This window comes from Sander vitreus, chromosome 8 (genome assembly GCF_031162955.1).
Source record: "Sander vitreus isolate 19-12246 chromosome 8, sanVit1, whole genome shotgun sequence".
NCBI classification, from domain to species: Eukaryota; Metazoa; Chordata; class Actinopteri; order Perciformes; family Percidae; genus Sander; species Sander vitreus.
Window position 1 is genome coordinate 19871483 of NC_135862.1, and position 22619 is coordinate 19894101.

At 40.9% G+C, this 22619-nt stretch overlaps 1 protein-coding gene across 1 annotated transcript in view; it reads right to left on the minus strand.

Annotated features, from left to right (window-relative positions):
- Positions 1-12406, minus strand: part of nell2a (neural EGFL like 2a) — a 91034-nt gene extending 78628 nt beyond the window's left edge. The window contains exons 1-2 of the mRNA XM_078257388.1: positions 12027-12406; positions 11595-11723 (exon numbers count right to left, since the gene is read on the minus strand). Of these exons, the coding sequence (XP_078113514.1) occupies positions 11595-11723; positions 12027-12078 (181 nt within the window). The 5' untranslated portion in view covers positions 12079-12406. The remainder of the gene's footprint in view (positions 1-11594; positions 11724-12026) is intronic.
- Positions 12407-22619: the final 10213 nt, after the last annotated feature.

The following is a 22619-nucleotide window of genomic DNA, read 5'->3' on the forward strand; positions in this document are numbered from 1 at the left end:
GAATATCTCCTCACGGTCCCCTAGCTGTCTGTTTTGTGTGTGTGCTGAAAAAAAACAACAGGTGTTCCTTCGCAGCCCTAACTCTGTGAATGGGAAACAAACAAAGTGGCTCGGACCAAGCCACACAACACTATTCCATTTGTGCTTGTGCACGGGGAAAGGCCATGGATGTGTAAAAAGAAAAGCAGTGGGAGCAAGAGGGACGGTAAAACTGGCACATGCAAACGTTATGAAGGAGCACTGAAGGGAGGGGTGTATATCTCTGTGTGTTGAGTTCCATTTAAAACAATGTTTCTACAGAATCGCAAACTCCTACTTTAAGTTCCTAATTGAGATGGTACTGACATTTTTGAGATACAAGAAGACAGGAACATTTGAGACTAGAGACCATCGTTTGGGATTTCACAGGCCATAAGCTGTAAATATTTGATGTATTCACATCTTGTGACACTGTTGACAAATTTGAATTCATAAATAACAAATCAAGACGAAACCCACTAAACACACTTACGCCAAACACTTTGTCCAATAAAGCTGCTAAAATCATATTACTCAGTTTTGCAAGTTGGTTGACCATTTGGATCTTAGACCTGTTTTGATAAAAGGTTAATATGACCGAAAGACTTCTTAAAATAATGATGGGGATATTTGTAAAATTAGGGCAATAGGAAACTAGTCAACCATTTTGAAGCTTAAGTGGTTTCAAGATCAGGACAGGTCATTAGGATCAAACAAAACTTGAAGTCATCCACCTGCCAAAATCATTGGATGACAACTTAATGCTACCAAATATTGTAATAACATTTAGTATGTATCAGCTATCCTGAAATTAGATCAATGGACTCGAGATACGAAGCTAAGCTTTGCTGAAGAAGAATTGAAAGGCTAATGGTGCTGGTGCGGACAGGAGGGCATTTTCGGTGTAGTTAGCTCGTAAGCTCCTGTTTGCATCAGGGTGCCCCGTTCCTCGTCTCCAACTCTACGTAGATGTCTATGCTACTTTAATGGAAGCATCAATAAATGATGACGTTTCTCAGAAGCAATCACATCAAAGAGTTCACTTCCAGCTGTGGGATGCATGCAAGAAGCCCTGGCACGCTCAAGTGCTCCAGGAAGCTACCATGGCAGCTTTTCCTCAGTGTATTAACATTACTTCCAGCTCGTGGGTAAGTAACCAATTAACACAATGTAATGTGAAACAGCAAGTGATGCCGTGATGACGACTGGCACATCATCAGTTATATAGGATACAATGACAGCATGGTGAAACGAGGTGCATGGTTTCATACTTCTTCACTGTGGACTTACCATGCTAGCATTAGCTTTTTTTCCCTAATGGAGGCTTTTAAGCCCATCAGGGACATATTTTGAGTCATTTCTCTTTTAACAAAAATGCTCACTAGATTTGACGCTCACCAGAGTACTGAGAGGAGATGCACAGGGCACAGTTTTATACATTTTGCATTGCCAGTGAAGTATCATTCCAGTGTCATTGGCTGAGGTGGGACAGATGGTCCAATGACTGAAATATAGGAGTTCTGCCTAGCAATTATCTGCTGCCGTCAACAGATCCCACTTAACCCAACACGGTCGGCGCTGTCGCAGACGACAGAAAAACCTTTCAAAACCCTTGTGTTTCGTTTGCTTCGCGACTTTTGGACCGTCTCGCCGTAGCGCTAGCTGATTAGCCGATAACTTGTCCTTTTCATAGACCTATTCTGTGTCTTCATAGCCATTCCAGAAGCTTACAAATCCGGCCGTAAAGACAGGGACTTTTCGGAGCCTGTGCGGAGACTATAAATCCACAATTGAACGGCTATTTTCTGTGTTTTGTACCAAACAGCGATCTATTTTTCGTTAGATGGCAGCCATCTTTGATAAGGGCACTTAGACTGACAGCTTTGTTGACCAATCAAATGAAGTAATGTGCCCAGAGAGTAGATAATACATTGAAAATGACACAACTAACTTTTGGGATAAAAGCGTATGGAGTTTTATGGGAAAAATCTACCTTCTTTATATTTTTGTTAGTTACAGAGTTTATTTCCGTTTCCCCTGATTGCCAACACCTAGAAGAACACTTTTCAAAAGCCAAAAGGAACTTCCATTATTGTTCTCTGTGTGATTTCAATACATTTCTGTGAGATTTCATATCCGTTTACTCTTTTCTTTTGTCTTTATAGTCATTTAACAATTTATACATTCATGTGACATCCCTGCAGCATGCATATCCTGATAGCCCAGGTTCTCCTGAAAGAAATTATGTATATAACTTGATTGTGCATAACAGGGTTGAGGTTATACAAGCATTATTACACAAGGAGACCAGGTGAACAAAAGACTAGAAAAAATGGCTTAGACCTAACCAAATACAAATGACCACTGTTGACAATAATCTCAGAAATGATAGGAAATTATTTATGCTTCGACGGGGTGTTTTGATGCAAGTTACTGAATTCTAATCAAAGCTACAGTTGGGTGTCTTTTACGATGTCTATGACTGTATGCGCTCGTAAGTCTATTGCCATGCCATGTGTTTAACAGAGAGTACACAGACATCTCAATCATGAGCGACATTAGCGCAATGGGAGCAGGTGTCAGGGCGGGGTCCATACTGAGAGGATGTTGGTAAGGCAGGGGGGGAGGGATGGTGAGGACTGAGCAACCTTTTCACTGTGCTGCTCCCAGCTTGGCGACCATGAGCCTTTGATCTATGAGTGGATGACTCTCATCACCAGTCTTAATACTTGGAGGGAAATGTAGTTGCTTTAAATGGGACTTGGAGGGTGGAAACATCTTCTCATTTCGGTGGAGTGATAAGATTGGTCTGTGTAGAGTTGCCTTTATGAAAAGCACGATGATCTCAACACTCTTGACAGGCATTCAAACGGAGATTAAGACAGCTATAGTGGTAACATCTCTGCATTCCTAAAAGCATACATGAAAGAGCAGTAAACAACTTTGTGCTATGATGAGAGGGCCAGCTTTCCCTTCTGCCAAATCAATGTGGCCCTGCTGTGGGGGCCTTTGGTCGATTATCTATTGGCAGGCGCCTCGATGGGGCAGCCACCTGCTACTAACTACCACTCTGATGTGAGATACTGACACAAAATAGCTTGAAAATGATGATCTAGCACATAAAATTCCAATCAGCACATTTTTCTTCAGCACAATAACACAGCTCTTGTCATCCATCCTAGTTGTGTACAGGCTAAGAGGACTGGCTGATTGTGAGAATTTTATCAGCTGACTAGAGATCTCCATAAGCCTCAAGCTCAGTAGCATCCCTAGGAAGCATAGCTTTTGGCTACAGCCTAATCTTATCTCCTGGGTACACTGTGCTTTAATGGTTACAGTCAGGCTACACTTCCCATACCTAAGCTTGATTTCTAATCTTAAACTGTCTAATATGGTCTTATTTTGTGTGACACCTAGTACCCACACAGCTGTGATCCCCTCACACTCACCGCATTTTCATGGATGTATATTGGCAGGGCTGCACCAATCATTTGCTCACACATTTAGCATTTAGAACAGGTGCCCTTCAGCACAGCTTGAGAGTCCAGATACACCCAGCTTTGCCACAATCCTTTTCTCACACACTCCTTTCACTTTTACCTGTATTTTGTCCTGGAAAGAGATAGAGTTTTCCCTTTTTTACCAGCAAAAAGAACATACTCTGAAGGACATGCGTAAGTATATGTTTATGTTCATTACATGTTTGGCTTCTAATATAATAATTTCCCAGAGGAGAATACTAATATTAGATAAGAAGATCATAGACACTTTCATATGTGAATAATGAAGACTTTCATTATTTGGTCTCTAGTGGATTGGCAGAACAAAATAAGACCTTTATGTCTTTGCAACAATTCTTCAACAACATTTTACAAAAAAGCCATCTCTCGACCAGTTAAGAGTGAGTGAGCCGTGAGAGGCGCTACACACATAGGGCCAGATGTACGTACATTTGTGAATGTAGCGTTATCAGCACCATGGCCAACCCGCAGAAAGCGCACACTGTGATACTTCAGTTTACGTCGTATTTACCAAACCTGCAGTTCATCGGGTAATCAGCGCCTTTCTCCGCCCACTATACCGTAAATTGCGCTGTAGCAAAGGGTTAAGTACTTGTGCTATGCTACGGCTGAGTGCAGACTGCGATATTCCCACTGCTGATGCTATGACTGTTTGAAATGAGCCTGATGCCAATATTTGTAATGTAGCGAGGAGTTTAACAACTGCTGGAAGGGAATGTGAACTCTTGAGTCTGAGATTCAATGTCATCTTTGATTTCTTCCAGTAACTGTAATATTGCATGGCTGCTTAATCTGTAACATTTAATGATTTTGTGTTCACTCAACTGAAAAAGTGTGATCCTTGTGGCAAAAATCTTTTCAGCTCGTCTCCTTGGCCTATGTCTTCGTCTTGCTCGGATTACTGCTGCCATTTCACCAGGAGGCATATGCGAGGAAACCCACTTGCAGCTGGTTTACACCTGCTTTTAAGAGGCGGAGAATTTTCACCGCAAAATAGAGGCGCGTTTTCATGGGCGTTTTTTGTACATACCGCGGTATACACAATTAGGCGCACTTTACGCTTCCCCTCCCATCTCTTTATAGGAAACTCCCACTTTCCCCATGACCCTCCCGTGAATGCATATGCATGACACTGAAAAGCGCAATTTGCCATTTTCAGTTCCCGCAACAGGCAGTCTGCGCTTTTACCTCAGTGCGGCATGTTTGTACATACCTCGCCATGCTTTTACGTGCACGTTGCGAAACAAATACGCCTGAAGTGGGCGCAAAAGCGTTAGTACATCTGGCCCACATAGAGCCAAGAGGGGTCTGGATAAACACAGTGATCTAATCAGCAGAGGAAGGAACACAAAACTAGGATCATGTAAAAGTTGACTATTTTCTTATTGCATAATGTTTTCCATTTAAAAAAACAACACATCTTATCTGCCGGCCTGAGCACAGAGAAGGATATGTGTGGGAGGTTTAGGCAACAGACTATCTCTCCAGAGGGATTAGAGTAATGATAAACTCTCCACTGGCAGGAAACTTCAAACCCTTCATTACTGTCAACACACACGCTAAAACACATGTACATACACAAACAGGTGTAGAAAATGGACACACACAGCCACTATGCTGCAGACATTTTGGCTAGCCTACAGCTCCACACAACCATTGAGTCAATACAAAGACGGCCACAAAGATAGGCAGAATTATAGGTTAACACACGCACACACACACACACAGACCCCCAAAAGCTGGTTCTTGGAGCTCCTAAATATTCCACCACGCTCAGTCAATCTGCATTCGGCGGCCCATCTCCTACCACTGTGTCTCCACTCTCCTGGAACAAATACTAAACTGAGCCAAGGGCACCTCTAGGATTGCTTTGGCCAGCAATTTCTTTCCAATTCTCAGATCTCCTCCCCAGTGACCGCGTGTCTGACATTCACACATACACAAAGCTGATGACAGCCTTCCAGCCACCCAACTGTATAACTGTATATGTATAATATCGCTCCTTCCATGGTCACCGGTGCTCCTGTGTGGAACGTAGGATGAGGCTTGCCTCAGAAAGCAGCAAGCAAAGCAGGCTTTGACCACAGGGAGTTGGGGATAATGCCAGTCAACAGTTTGGAAAGGTTGGGTAACTTTTTGGGCAACACAACCACATACACTCCAAAAACTAAAGCGTGCATCGTAGGATGTGGGATAATCTTATATTTAGATTAAAAACCAGTGTGGACTGAATTATCTAGTGTTGACTAAACAAGGCTGTCTGACTTAATTCAGGTAAATGTCACCGGCCATGTGATGTATGTTAAAGATCCCCCACAAGATCACACAGAAAGTCTTCATTGAGTCCTGAAAGTATTGTTCTCCTAAAACAATTAAATAGATCTGCCATGCTGTACAATTTAAATAATAATAATAATAATAATGTTCCCATACAAATCGACAAGAATGTTCAGAAAATGGGTGACAGAACAAGGCAGATTGGGACATTACGTTGCCACGAACAACTCCATTTGATTCTTCTACAGTATTTCTGAAAATTCTAGAAACAACGTGACTGCTGCTTTCTTATTTACATTTTTCAAGTATATCCTAATACAGTGCTTACATGCCTATAAGTTATTGGTCCGCTATAAACATTCCGCCTGTCCATACTAGCCACAAAGCAACGTTAGTGATTTTAATGTAAGAGATGGGGGACAAAATCCACATCCCTCCTTCTGTGAAAAAAGTAAAGTTCAGCTTAAACTAACGTGAGACTTCTGCAGTCTGAGTTACACGAATCGGTTGGGTATTTTCAAAAGTTGCAGTCTTTTTAAAACCAAATTCTCACTTTGTGTTACTATCCCTCTGCTGTGGCTCAGCAAGGAAACACTGGAGGCACATTGAGGGAATTTCATTCTAAAAAGTCTGTAACTTTGGAAAACCCAACTGATTTGTCTGACACAGACTGCAGAAATATCAGCTTCAGCTAAACTTTGGAGTCAATTTTCTCATCATGGAGAACACGACACCGCCTGTTGTTTTGGATGGACAGTATCTGAGAGTCTCAGCTTTGAGTAGCATTGTGGGAATGGGTAACAGCTGTTATTTAAATGTTGTCTCATATTAGTGACTAAAAGTCTGAATATCCCAGCCTTTGATGCTATGATTTTGACCTTTTTTTTCTTCATTTCTCTCTTGCAAGTCACCTTATTATATGGAAGTTCAATACCAAATCACTCAAGTACTCTTTTAAGTCTTTTAATGGTTTTAAGGCCTAGATTGTTGTGTATTTAAAAAAATAAGCAAGGCCCATTTTACCCCATTGGCAGAGTTTTTATTCACTGTATGTATTTATTTGCATGATACAAGCACATTTCTCTTATTTCTATTAGGGGAGTTTTTGCACTGTATTTAAAGTGCATTGTGCAACAGGAACTGCAATGAGACAAACAGCAAAATAAACTATAGTTGTAATAGTATATTTTGCCGTCTAATGATCTAATGATTAGATGCATTGTGTGATCCATTTGGTAGCGGTGTCTCTTATCCAAAGAACCTTACAGCATAAAGAGAGCGTAGAAGTTGAGCATGAATGTTACACTAACCTCTTTTGTCAGTGTTAATTACCTTATTGATTCCTGTAGGTAAATTCTCATTCTGCTGTCCTGTCTTTCCTTTAAGTGTTGAGTTAGCTACGAAATGTCTCCTCTGAACCGGCTCAATACAATTCAGCAGAATGTACAGGAGCTGCTTTACTATATAGACGCTTGAATCTGGGCTCTACAGGACTAAGCTGCCCTCCCACCCGTTACATCATATAGTTACTAGCAGCTTGCAAATGTAGCCTCTACAGTCATTTCAACAACTGTCATTTCTACACTGTGCAAAATTATTAGGAAAGTTGTATTCCTGAGGATTTACTGTATTGTAGTGTAATAAATACATTGCTCTCAGTCAATCAGAAATATTAATAAACTTCAAATCTGAATATTTAACAAAGGAAAAGTGAGTTTTGGCTTTCTCAGGAGAATATCTATGTGTGCAGAATTATTAGGCAACTATTAGTGTGCAGAATTATTATGCAACTAAATGAAAAACTAAAAGTGTCCCATCTCACTTGTTTATTTTAATTTCTTAGAGTAAGAAAACAAACTCAAAATGTACAAATAAACACTTCTGACATTTCAATAAATATTCAGTGACCAATATAGCCACCCTTCTTTTTTCAATAACTGTCATGAGCCTTCCATCCATGGAATCTGTTAGTTTCTTGATCTGTTGATGATCAACGTTTTGTGCAGCAGCAACCACAGCCTCCCAAATGCTGTTCAAAGAGGTGTATTGTCTGTCTATTGTCTATTGTCTTTAAGAAGGGCCCACAAATTCTCAATGGGGTTTAGGTCAGGTAAGGAAAAGAGCCATGTCAGTATTCTGTCATCTTTAAGGCCTTTGCTGGCTAGTCACGCAGTGGCGTACTTGGATGCATGTGATGGAGCATTGTCCTGCATAAAAATCATGGCCTTCTTGAAGGATATAAACATTTTCCTGTACCACTGCTTGAAGAAAGTATCTTCTAAAAAACTGGCAGTAGTTTTGGGAGTTGATTTTAAGTCCATACCAGTACCCCACTTCCACCTTGCTGGCGACTGACTCAAAGTGGCGCACTGTGCCCATTAGTGATCCAGCCACCGGCCCATCCATCTGGTCCATTAAGAGTCACTCTCATTTCATCTGTCCATAAAACCTTTGAAAAATCTGTCTTCAGATATTTCTTGGCCTAGTCTTGACGTTTCAACTTATGAGTCTTGTTAAGTGGTGGTCGTGTTTCAGCCTTTCTTACCTGGGCCATGTCTCTGATCACTGAACATCTTGTACTTCTGGACATTCCAGGTAGGTTGCATTTGAATATGGCAGCACTGGAGGTTAATGGGTTCCTGGTAACTTCACGTTTAATTCTTCTCAAGACTAGCAGTTAATCTGCGTCTTTTTTTCTCCACACGTTTCTTTCGACCCTGTTTATTTGCAACAAAACGTTTGATTGTTCGGTGATCACACCTCAGTATCTTTGCTATTTCAAGAGTGCTGCATCCCTCTGAAAGGCATTTTTGATTTTTTACTTTCAGAATCTATTAAATCTCCTTTTTTTGCCCATTTTGTCTGAGGTAAAGAAGCTGCCTAATAATTATGCATACCTTGATCACTTTAGGCCACAGCCTCCCTCATTACACAAATACACATCACCTGATAATACTTAAATCAAATTAGCATTCAAGTTTATATAGCTTGGAATTGGAAAATATGCATGAAAATGACGATAAGGTCAAAAATACTCATGTGCCTAATAATTGTGCACACAGTGTATTCAAATACTTCTATCTGTTCCACACCCACATTAATGCAGGATAACAAACTCACATTCACACAGTCCCCTCTGTCTTCCTCCCTCCTTCACACACAGTGTTGCTGTATTATAAATGAGTCTCTTCCATCCTGTTACACTTCACTGTCGCTGCAGTCAGGGACATAATCACCACGACGTACACAGAAACACCTTACTGGCAGTGTTCAAACAGTCTGAGCAAGAGCATGCTTCTGACCGAGTTCACATACACACACAGATACAATTACAGGAGAGTCTTGCTCTGCAGCTGAAAGGATGCTTCTAGCAATTGTGTTGTTTGCACTTTGAATGAGTTTGGTCCAAAGGCTAGCCGGAGAGGGAGAGAGTGTTGGCGTGTGTGTTGGGGGAAGGGAGTGCTTCTGGGTGTGGCCCCTGTGCTTGTTTATACAGAGAGATAGATATCTGGATGTCTAGATATTAAAAACTGTGGGGGAGGTGCTAATGATGTGATGATTTTGTGGCGTGGCTGAGTATCAGGACATAAGAGGAGCGATAGTCCAGGGACTTTTCTCCCTCTCTGTTATGCCCGTCCCTGAGGTCCACCTCTCTTAATGCCATGCAATGTAGTGCTGAAAGCTACCTTGAAAAGCATCAGCAGGGGTGCGCTAAACAGCAATCCCCCTACTGCTCACTGCTTTCTTCTTTGTCAGACACACAAAAACATAGTGTAGCAGGCAGACAGAGAACAGCAATGTGAACACCACAATTGCTTATCCGTACACATATACACATTTCTATACTGTAAAGTACACTCTCCCCCTGCTTTTCTCTTTCAGCTCTCAGCAGCTACCCCTCCTCCTGCCTCCACCCAGCACCCAGAGATAACAGCCTTCCCTTCGGGCAGGCAGGCAGTGGAGGGGACAGCCATGGATGTGTTCTGCCTGCTATCTAATGAGCGTCGGAATGTCACCGTGGGCCTGTCTGCTGGTCCCAGCCAGCCAAGCATCCATACATGTGGAATCAGCACAGTCTATCAAACAGCTGGCAGACAGCTCTGCTCCCAGTTTCTCTTCCCTCCTTTTATTCTCATTCACTTATATCTCAGCTTCTTTCTCTTCTATCTCACTCACTCTTTCTGCATATCTACAGTACTGTATGTTCCTCCCCCTGTCTATTTATGATCACAAACAAGCAAAGGCCCAGGTCTGCTTTGCCGTACGCCTCTCTCTGCCTCCCACTCACCCAACATCATTGACTTAACATAGACATCCCAAATGAAGGATGGAGGCGAGCTCTGCCATAAATAACGTACCGCCTTCTCCGCCTGGGTAGCTGAATGTACTTAGCAAAGGTAATGCCGAGAAATAAGTGTAATGACGGAGAGGTGCCAGTCGCGGAACAGTCGTGTATTTCATTTTGTCACAAAAGCTTTTTATAACTGTCTTTGTTTCTCTCTCTCTCTCTCTCTCTCTCTCTCTCTCTCTCTCTCTCTCTCTCTCTCTCTCTTTCTGCAATTCTTCCTTGTAGCCTCACTCCCTCCCGCTTGCTACCTGCCTGGGTAGAGCACTTCTAAAGTGTTGTCTACATAGAGCACATCAAATGGCCAGCCTTCACAGCGATGCTGGAGTTGCTGCTCCATGCAGAAGTGCTGCTGTCTCAGCGGCTGTACGGGGAGATTAGAAGATATCAGGAAAGAGGAGAGAAGAAGAAAAGATGATTGTGGTGTTTCTCTGTCCCAAAACAACATTGTCACTTTGGTACATTATGTGATCCATGTTGAGATCTTCCTTGTGAAGATTTGAATGTTGCCACATCTTTGGTTTTGCCACTGATCTGAGGAGCCAAAAGCTATTCCCTCTGTTGCTACTTTTGGCTGGGTTATGATAGGCATCTCCATCCCTGTGATGGGACTGTTAACACGCTCATTTGGATTGTAATGAGAATCTGACATCAAATGACAGAAATGTAACACTGGCAAAACAGTGCATATAAAAGTCAAGCACGACCGCAGCTTTGACAACTCCATTCTGCACAGTGCCATTTCCTAAATGCCATAGATAACATATTTAGCCTACACATTGCCGCACAACTGAAAACATGGACATCTGCCTCATTCTTCTACCCATTCATATTTTGGTGTAAGACTGCTTTAACACTCCGGAAGATCACCAATGGGTAAATTCTAGCGAGGGACTCATTCATTCACATCATACATCTCTGTGGGTTTTGTCCCTGCCTAATCTGATTATACTAAGACTGTCCACGATTCTTTGCGTGATTCACCCTTCTCTCCCCCTCTGCTCGCCCTGCTCACCCCACGTTTTCATGAAGACCTAAGATTGCCTATTGTCCAGGCAGGTGGCAGTCTGAGGGCCCCCAAGCTAAGTCCCGTTATAGAGGAAACTGCAAATCCACCGTATGCTGCTGCTGACAGTCTTTTACACAGTGGTGCTATGGACAGTAGGAATCCAATACAAGTATAAGTGCTACAATATTATCAGATGATCTGATATTTTAACATCAGGCATCTCAGTAGAGGAGCTGATCTGTGGTTTAATGGGCTGAATCCTGTTAGGCTTACAAGTTGTTTATACAAAATATTAAAAGGACAGCAGTGTTTGTGTCAATCACTTTTTGTTTGGTCAGCTTTGCTTCACATGCAGATCACCTCATCTGGACACATTTAATCTCCCATCTATGAACAAGAATGCAAGGAGTGTAAGTTACTGTACCTTGAAAGTGGAAAGCTCTAGACTCGCTGTGGAAGCCCTGGACCTGAGTAACTCCATCAAAGCCTTCCCCAAGCGTGAGTTCATCAAACACGCTGATGCGCAGGGCAGGGTCAACCCCAAAACCTACAACTAATTTGCAAACACAAAAACAAGATTGTCATTGTTATTAGCAGGCAAGGACACCTGTGATGCTATAAAATAAAATCCCCTTGCTGGTGTCAGGGGAAGAGATGGGAGGTTACTGTAGCAAGCATAACATGTATAAAATAGTGTACAAGCTGCTAGATCAAGTAGGTCTGATTATTTCTGAGAAGCCTAGGTGGCAAATTATCCATAACAACACATAATTGAATTATCTGTTTCTCATCTTATCGGCTATCTTATGAGGCAAGGGATGGTTACTGTACAATCAGTGACAGCCCTATGTCCTACCTGAGGAGGCGCAAAATATGCCGAGAACCAGAAATAGCTGTAATAATCCCATGGTGAATGTATATATATATTTTTAAAAAAATTAGTCCATGTTTTGTCCACTTCCGAGAGACAGGATTGTTCAATCACATGCGAATGATGTATCACCCTCGCGCAGAAGGCTATTACCAATCCCAAATGCTGAGCGGAGGCATCATCACAACTTTAAGATGCCCAATGATGCAAAAAACAAATCCGGATAGAGGAAAAATGTAACTGTGTACAAATTATTCCATGCGACGCAACATCTGCTCCATCACCACCATCCACGGCACAGGTGGGTAACACAAAGCGAGCTGCCGCTTCCTCTCCAGCTGAACAGACGCTCCTACAGCAGCAGGGATGGGAGCTGCCTGCGGCCGCTGAAGGAGAAGTACAGAGAGAGAGAGAGAAAGGAGGGGAAGGGAGGGGAACCTGTCGAGGACTGAGAGACAGAGAGCAAGAGAGAGCAAGAGAGAGAAAGAGGGACAATGTAGCCCCCTTGTGGCCTGAGATGAGAAAACCCTGAATCCAAAATCTTTTCGTATTTATTGCAACCACGCCTGCTGCCAATAGAAGAAAATGTGCCCCTCGATCCCTGATGGGAAAAAATCATTTTTCGTACGGCTCGGTAAATTCCATGTGATTTGGCAGGTATAGGCCTATAATAAAGACCGTTCAGTTCAGTTGATTAATTCTTGTTAAATACTAAGCTTGTGTAGTGCACAGCAGGTCAGCAGGACATGCAAACGTGTGCCCTTTGTCGACTACAGGTAAGCATTTAATCTAACATATAGCCTATGAACTGAAAATATCAGTTAACTATTTCCTCATGATTAATACCACATCATTTTTTTCCCCCAGTAACATTTCAAGAAATGATTAGAAAGTTATTTGGAAAGACGCAAGAATAGCAATTTAACGTAGGCTAATTGCAGGCTATTATATTTAAAGCAACTGAAAACTATGGGACAATTAGGGGGGAAAAAACATTCAGACTTATTATAGACAATGTAGACGTTATGACGTCACAGCAGCTGGCTGCATTCTATGACATGTGTGACATGCTATATGACAAGTCAAAACATCTGCCATGAAAAAAGGTAGGCTATTTTGCAGTTTAACACTCAAAAACGGCCTCTTTAGGACTGTGCAGTTTGAGCAGGTTTGATTGACAATGGCGTCTCCATGGCAATAACGCAACTCAGATTCTCAGATTTAAATCTTGTAATAACACAAGTAAATCTCTCAAGTGAAATAACCAAAAATGTTCTAACTTTGGCAGACAAATTGTGCATTCATTTAGGACCCCATCACTTGTTCGAGGTTGAAAAAAAGGTTTTTAGAACATTTAAAGGTGCAATAGGTAATACTGACAGCTAGTGTTTAAAATAGTTACTGCAGTACAAATTCAAAATACTGGATAGAGTTGCTAAACGCTTGTCTCACATTGCCAGACATACTTCACAGCACAGCGGAGTAGCTAACGTTAGATGCTGGCTATATTGACAGTCATAAAAGCCCGTGCTCATGCAGAGCTCTGTACCCAACTGACAGGCACACTTTTTCGGCTTAGAATTACGGTAGGAACCACTAAAAACACAACAACCTCGCCGTCCTCGCCACTCGACGGGAAGACACATTTCCTCGGCTCAGAATTACGGTGAGAATCGCTAAAAATAACACTACCTTGCCGTCCTCTCCACCCAACTGAACACACTTTATTGGCTTAGAATTACGGCAACAATCGCTAAACACACTGCAAACTCCTGGTCCTCTCTTCCCGATTTACAGCCCCCCTCTCTCGGCTTAAAATAACTCAACGTTGTCGGCTACGGCCGCTGAACAGGCTACACGTTGTAAACAGCTGTGGCCCGCTTGCCTGGTCCTCCGGTAACATTAGCAGTTAGCAGGGTTAGCATGGCGGCGTTAGCCAAGACCAGTCGGAATCACTTTACTGGCTGTGTCTCAATTGTTTTTGCGAGTAACCAACTCGGGTACTCTAGCTATATAATTCAATGTGAGTACACTAATGTTGAAATGGCATAAAATGCGCGTCCCTTGTAGCCGTGATAAATTAGCCTGAAGCTAATGCTTACCTGTTCAGAAGGAAATTAGCCAACTCTGCGTCCTTTTGGGCTCTAAGCTGTTGTTTTTTTTTGGTCTGGTAGAATCTATCTCTGCTGATCCTGTTCGTTTGTGTGCTGCTTTCATGGCTGCACTAACATTACAGCTGTAGCGTGCTGGGTTTACGTGTTTACAGGTATATTTGGCAACCAGGCCTGGCTGTCAAACTGGGCAGTTGATACCAACACACAGGCCAAAACACAAACAGAAATTCCGTCACGGAACGGAAATTTCAAAAGGAAAAAATACTGGCATTAGCATTGTTGTCAGAAAAGATAGTGTTTCAACTTAGCATGTTTCCTTAATATCTGATGACACATTGGGGTCATTTTTGGAAATATAAATATAAATATATTACATCTTGGACCTTTAAAAAATAATAGGCTACCTTTTTAAATGGAAAGGATAACAGCTAAATCAGTCCATTAACATACAGTTTCACCCTTGTTTTTCTGAAGCTCCTGTTTGTAAGTTCAAACTTATCCTACCACACAAACTAGTTATTACAGATCAGTTGTTTCCAAATATTTACACAGTGTAACTGCTGCATTGCAACTGAAACAACTTTCAAATATATTAAGAGTAGGCTAACGGAGGAAATATTGAATATGGTCAACATATTTGATCAGACACTTGATCAACATGCTTTTTAACCCTTACATTTGTTAAGGTCAGTTTTCAAGTTCAGATGTGTAAAAACTACCATTTACTTTTTTTTATTGGAACAAGGCTTCGTGATATCCTCAGACATGGCTATTCTAACACAACAAAAGTTGGTTTGAAAATTTTAGTAAATTGTAAATGTCTCTAAAAATAAGTAACATATGTGGTATTACGGGTCAAATATGACCCGGCAGAGAATATTGACGGTTGTGGGCTGCTTTGTAAATTAAATTTAGCTCAAAGGTCCCCAACCACACCACACACACACCCCTACACACATACACGCAACCTACCCCAAAATACTGGGAACATAGGCTTTCTTGCAGGATATCGATACATTTTGACTCAAAATGAACTTGAATGTTAACACCCCCACCACACACACACACCTTTAAAACCCCTCACACACAAGCACTTTTGTTTTCACAAGTAAGTATCATCTTCAGGGGGGTGGCATGAACGATATACCAATCAAAATGGTCATCGATCCCTTATAACACCCAAGGTGGAGCACCAACTGAGAAATCAGAATGACCCTGGGGCATATCAGATATGCTGTGTCACATGTCCAAGACATTAAGACAGCATTTGAGTTGTTCATACATACTGCCATCTGTTGAGAAGAACATGGAAGGGTGTTTGTTAGATGAAACACACCTGGATTCTTACATAGGGCTATTGCTTCTTGCTGGGGTGTACAGATCCTCGAATGAGGCTACATGTATGGCAAGTGTTCCACACATTTGTCCCAAATATCCCTGATGGGAGCAAGCTGTCATTCACAAGGCAAGCAACTCTTGTCTCCCGAACGTGAAAGCAGATAACCCTTGAAACAGAGGATGACACGTAAAAGTCCGATGTGACATGGTAGCATGATAGCATGCAATATACTCTGGCATAACTCAGCATCCCATAAGCTGTAGCCTCATTCCAGGATCTGTACACCCCAGCGAGAAGCAACAGCCCCATGTTAGCATCCAGGTGTGTTTTGTCGATTCCCATCCAGCAACACCCTTCCATGTTGGGTTGATGTTCTCAGTTGGCGCTCTGCCTTGGGTGTGATAAGGGATTGACGACCATTAAATGTCAGTTATTTTTAATTTAAAGAACTCTTTTTGAGCATCTGGGTCATTTACACCCTCATCTTCATTAGATGTATATTCTTGTTCAAAGACTACCTTTTTCCTAACCTAAATCTATCTATATGTTTATAATATTTAGTTGAAATGCAAATAATTTTGGAGGTGTGTTCTAATATTAGTATGTTATAGTCAGATAACATAATTACCCATTGTCTTCATTATTGGAAATATAAGAGTGAATTTAAATATTTTTAAAGTTAAAAAAGGGTGGTATATTTTAAGATCAAAGACCAATGGGGCCAAAAAAAAATAACATTTAAAAGCATGTTTACAAGTTAAATGAATACATAATAAGTTAACTATGAGGTGAAAAACAATATTGGATGATAATCATTGTTTTATGATTATTTTGGGGTGAGTTAAATCACGGGTCAAATTTGACCCGCTAACACAAAAAAATGTGTGCAGCTTTCTAACATATTACAAGGGTTAATAGTGAAGATTTAAAATTGAATTATAAGCAAAGTCACACAACATACCTAAAATTGCTAAATGTTATGCTAATAATGTTAAACAAGCATTAAATGACCAAATAGCATTGGTAGGTAGGTTAGCGTAATCGGATATTTCTCTCTCACTTTGAATTAGTTTACTACAAGCTTTAAAGAAGAAAGAAAACTACGTAATTGCAATCCTTTAGAGTATTTGCCAATTATGTAAATGACCTAGCCTAAGAAAACAGGCAGGCTGATCTAGGCATATTGATTAATGACATGAACTTTAGTATTATGTTATGCTGATGAGATTGTGTTGGTTGCGGAGACAGAGATTCATTTACAAAAAAAACCCGTTATTGTGAGTTTATGAAGTAGTAAATCGAGACCTGCCATTATTACATTTTAGAAAGCAATGTGAACAGCAATGCAACCAAATAATTCAGTTTGGGTCAATGCCTTTAAAGTACACCAGTTCTTATAAATATCTAGCTTTTGTTTTTAATTAAATAGGAGCTTTACAGAGGAAAAAACTGGCAGTATTGGAGTCAGCAGGAAGAGCGTAAAAACCTGTGATGAATAAAATGAAATTTTGTCCTGACCTTTTTCAACATTTCTAAAACGTTATTATTCAATAGTGGGCTTAATCTTATTTTATGCTACAGGAGTTTGGGGTTTTAATGACTCCCCTGACAGTAATCTATCCAGAGTCGAGCCATGAGGTGCTTTCTTGGGGTGCATAAATATACTGCAAAGCAGGCTAATAAAGGGGACATGGGATTGGAGTCATGTCTTGTAAAGCAGAAACGTGAAATGCCTTGTACAGTTCCCCGAGGACGGCTGACCAAAAATTACAATTACAAAACAAATTATTTACAGTAATTTTCAGTGTAATAGTCAAACAAAAGTGAATTGAGATTTTAAAAGGTAAAAAATAAATAATATAAGCATTAATTAATATTTTGGGGATTCCCCCCATACTTCTTATTCTTGTAATACTGTGTGGCCGCTATAAAAGTCAGAAGATATAAAATGGTCCAGAAGTACTATTTTACAAGCATATGAATTTTCTGTTTCTTAGTCTTGAAGTCGTTCCAACATTCATCCAAGAAGCTTCATCTGTTCTCCTGACAGGCGGACTCCCTAAGCATTTAAACCTCTTTGGTGGGGTCACAGAAGTTTTCAAAGTCAAATGGCAATCATGATAGTCTTGAGTCTAATGAATTAAAATGTAACTTGCTGTGAAACATCCTGGGAAGGAATGTCTAGACGGCCCCCTCTGTGAAGGAATGGTTGTTCCAGTTCGATGTAGATGGCCTCCTTTACTCCTTTTTTCATCTGTCTTATCTGACCTCATATAAAGCACAGAGGTTGATAGAGAAAATACCAACTGTCTCAAAGCATTAGGTTTACCAGTGTGCCATAAATGCTTAAATTGTCCTATGATAAGTGTTATGACCTCCTGTAAGCAGACATTTTCATTCTTTCAATTACTTAAGTCCTCCAGTAAAGTTAAAGTTTGGCTCTTCAGCAGGTGATATGAAAATGAATTAAAATGGAGTGCTTGGCTTTCTGTGTGACTCAGCCTTGTGAATGCATTTTATAGAGCACAGATGCTTTGTGCTTTGAATATTTGTTTATGTGTCTTGCATCTTCTTCATCCATGGGACCAATTACCATTTTGGAACAACCGTTTTATCAGTAGCCATGCCATGCTAGTGATGATTTTTTTCTTTAAAAAAAAAAAAGGGGAGGATAAACAGTTACATTCCCCCTGAATGAGAATACATTCTCTGCCAGATGGACATAAATTGAAGCCTTTTTGTAACGGCCTGTTTAGAGGCGATCCCAAGTCCACAACAAACCCCAGCCAATCCCTGGAACGCTTGGACAGTCTTTTGTTGGCTGTGCTGTCTGTGGAAGACAGCTAACAAGAGGAGGTTCTAGGTCCTGTGTGGTGCTCGGCTCCTTTCCAAGGACACCAGATCAACACCAATTTATTTGTCATATTAATCCTCCCCACCCCTACGATCCAGTTTTCATTCATGCCAATAACATGTTTTGTTTTAATTATAATTCATGGAAAAGGGATGTGTTCTGACAAATAGGCCCTTATCTGTCTCCAATTCACATAGCTGGTCCACGTCTTCAGCTAATGCGTGGCTGTTGTCAACAAAACAAAGGCAGGCAATGGCTCTGCAGTGTCACATGTGCTGTGTGAGAGGGCCTCAAACCCTTTCATTATTAATAATACTAGATTTCTTCTGGGTACAGACACAGAAAATGTAACTACTTTGTATTGCCCACAAGTTGCCATTTCCTAAAGTGCCATCAGGAAAATAAGAGTCATTAAAGCATGTGCCCAGCCAAGAATGAAAACTAATAAACGCACACAGTGCGAACACACACCTACTCTCCTGTGCAGACACACACACACACACACACACACACACACACACACACACACACACACACACACACACACACACACACACAATATCTCTCAGGACAAGGGCAGTGGAACAGTGGAAGTCGTTTCTCTAGAAGATCCAGATGGGTGATGCATTACAAAGCTGTCATAGGCCTACTCACTTTCCTCACCATATCAAGACACTAATGCCATAGACAAAATGGGATCGCTTGCAGTAGCTGTGTCAGGATTCAAATAAACTGCAGAAAAGCGGGCAATATTGTTCCCACAGGGCTCTCCTGGGATTCATTAAATGCATAATTCCATGTTATATTGACCTTACCTGTCTTTCAAATCAGACATTCATGAGTCATATTAAATAAAAACTGTGCGCTCCAACGATTAATAACATCTGTTTGCTCAATCACTTTGTACATACATCACATTAAAAACCAGCCCAAATATGAGAGCAACAACTAGAGGAGAGTGTCTTTCTCCTAGGAAACAAAGTAGTAAGAAAGAAGCAAAATTGCTTTTTCTGTCACAGCCTCCTGCAGGAGAAGAACCACTTACAGCAACACATAAGAAACTGCACAAACTACCATTCCTTCTCCACACAAGAGATTGGTTTATTAGAAATCAAATGTCTTTTTGTGTTGTCTGTTGTGTTATTTGTCATTACTATGCTTAGTGTGAGAGCTGCTCTCTGTACATAATATCCACACTTCACCAGGCCTAACATTTGTTGTGTTATCATGCTATCTGTTGATTGTTTTCATACTTGATTCTGTGTGTTATATGGGCTGTCTCTCTTGTCTCTATGTAGTGCAGGCTCTGTTTGTATCTGCATAGTTCTCACTGCTTTTATTAATTATTGTATTTTCATTGCTTTAATTCTAACGTCTGTGCTTTTAACTATTGCCTGCCTGAGGACTACAGATGAGAATTAGCTTTTTCTGGCTAATTAAACATTATTAATATGCCCTGTCCCTGTCAATTAAAGTAATCAACTAAACTAAACAATCTTCATTCACACCACTTAGACGTTTTCTGATCAATTTGAATAGAGAGAAAGGTATGACTTAGCTGACAACTAAGAGTCTCCCCATTCAACAACTGACTACATTACAAATGAATGTTAAGCATGGTGATGCCATTATACAGCCACCAGTTGTATATACTGTAATTGTGTGTTGTCACTGCAAGAACTGCAACAACACAACCAGTTTCAATTCCTAGCACAACAAAATGGTATGCAATACAAATAACTGCATTATGAATATTAAAATAAGTGTGGGAGAAATAAAACAAAATATAGCAAAAAAATGTAAGATTCCCAGGAACAATATAAAACAGGAAAAATAACTTCTTTTATTTTATTCATGCCACTTAAATGCAGATGGTTTTCGTTCTCTCTGTGCCATCTTGTGTGCATGGCAGTGAATTGCAGTGACAGCATCAGAGTGTAGCAGTACTGAAGTACAACAGACAGTGTCACCCTTGGACCATCCCAGGGCTAAATACTTGATAACCTGAGATGTGGGCAACACCAAGTAACTGCAGGGACAAAGTAGAGAGCGAGAGAATAAAAAGAAGAAAAAAACTATGTTTTTATCAAGAAAGGGGTTTTCTTTACCCTGATGGTAATGCCATCTCTCTTGTCTTATTTAGCAGTATCATGCTGGAATACAGGAATCATATAATTGGTGTGTGCCAATATAGAGAAAAAGGCGAATCATGATTCACTTAATATTGCTGGGTTTTGTGGCCTTTTCATATATATGTCTTTGTGTATTACTTTGCTTGCAAGCAGTTTCCAAATGACAGTGGTGCAATAAAGTAGCTGCTTTTACTGACTTTGTCACAATGATATTGAGACCAAGGTTTCACCATGTTTAGCAACACCCTTGAGTCAATTAATTCACCAATCCTTTCAGTTTCAATCAATTTCAAAAATAAATTGTGGTCAGGGACAATGGATGAAGTTTTCAGAAAGAATTCTGTTGGTCAATTAGCATTGTCCCCAACAAATAAATTAATAGAAAATAAGCAAAAGATATCCAGTTAAAAGTGAAAAATCCATATTTCCTTGAAAATTCACATCACTAATGAGTTTGACTTTAACATGCTCCAGAGGCCATGTGCTGATGTACTTTTTAGTTTTTCTAACTACAACATAACCCCCCAAGTGTGAGAAGGCAGGCTTGCGTCATTGTTTTGCAAAAGCTCTATTTTCTCCACACACACACACACACACACACACACACACACACACTAAAAGAACAAGCTGGTATTTTAACATTTATTTATCTGGATCTTGTCATGGAAAGGATCCCTTTTTGAATGAGAAAACACCAGATCAGCATGGACAGGGGACTAAATCTGAGTTAAAAAGATCTGTTTTCAAATGTTACCGGCTTTATACTGTATGGACATACTCTTAATCGAAGCATGGTTATACGTATGTTGATCTTTTATAGACTGTCCACGCAGTGCAGTTGCTCAACACAGCCACTCCCATTCCCCCTGGATCTTATTGTGAATGTGTGCAGTGAGCTGGCTCATTGGACCCTCATGGTGAATGGCCAGCAGGCATTCACTCAGCTTACAGAAGCTCATTAGAACTCTATAGACACACAATTGTGAGGCTCACATTAGAAACTTCCTCCTCTGAGGCACAGACACCGCACACAAAGTGCCAGTTTGCTGCTAAGCTAAGCGCATTGTCTTCGTGATTCATAGAGCTTGGCCCTCCATTCACGATATTAAGTTCGAGTGGTGGAATATCAATTGCGTGTGCAATGGGCCGGTATCCTTTTAAGAGCTTTAGTGGGGTTAAAAAGAGAGAGAAAAGGGATCTCAGCCCGTCTGCAGAGTGCTAGCTTTCAACAGGGCCATTGTGAGGATTCTGAATGAAGGGACCCCTGTTTTTTCCCTCCATTTCTAAAAAGAGATGGACATCAAATACATTCACATGAACTTGCTTCAGGGTGTTTCCAAGACCTACTGTTTAAGAATAGCCTAATTATACCTCCTTCCCCTGGCGAGCTCAATTGGAATCTGACTAATTAGGAAGTGGTGAATCTTAATGATGATACGCTCTTAGCGATGCATTTTAAAATGTACACAGTAGTCGTGTGAGATTGGTTCTACCTAGTATGTCTTTGAATACAGAGAAATATATGATTCTAACAGGAATAAATTATGCTTTCAGTAGTGTTGGTAGTTTTCAGCTGCTTGTAACAACTTTAAAAGTTGCTAAACATTTATTTGTTGCTGAAAGGCTAATTAAAGAGGAAACAGAGTGTGGCTGTAGAATAAACTAAACAAACATGCTCAATGTTATCACCGAAAACATACCTTGACCACATTTAGGGTCCTTTCAAAGTGTAAACAAATACAGTCAATAAAAGCACGGAGAGCCGTCTAGGGTTCCCTCCTGTTCGGTGTCTGTCATATAAACAAATGCCTCTCCACCAAACAAAAAGCCTTGGGGGACTGTCACAGACACTGGTCTATGTGGAGCATGTTACCACACACTCACTACACAAAAGTAGATGCACAGACTTGCTAACACTCATCATGTGACAGAGCGCTATGCCTTCTCTACCAGTCTGAGGAATAAAACCTCAAATTTGATTACAAGCAACCTTTGGCTCCCTGGCCATCACACAATAGGCTGAGCTGTCTGGGCCAATTTCCATGCTCAGCATGAGGTATCTACACGCGCAGACTGGCGGTCCCCGCCACCCCCCCCCCACATCCCCGACCAGTGTGGATATGCCTGTTTACTGTGCCT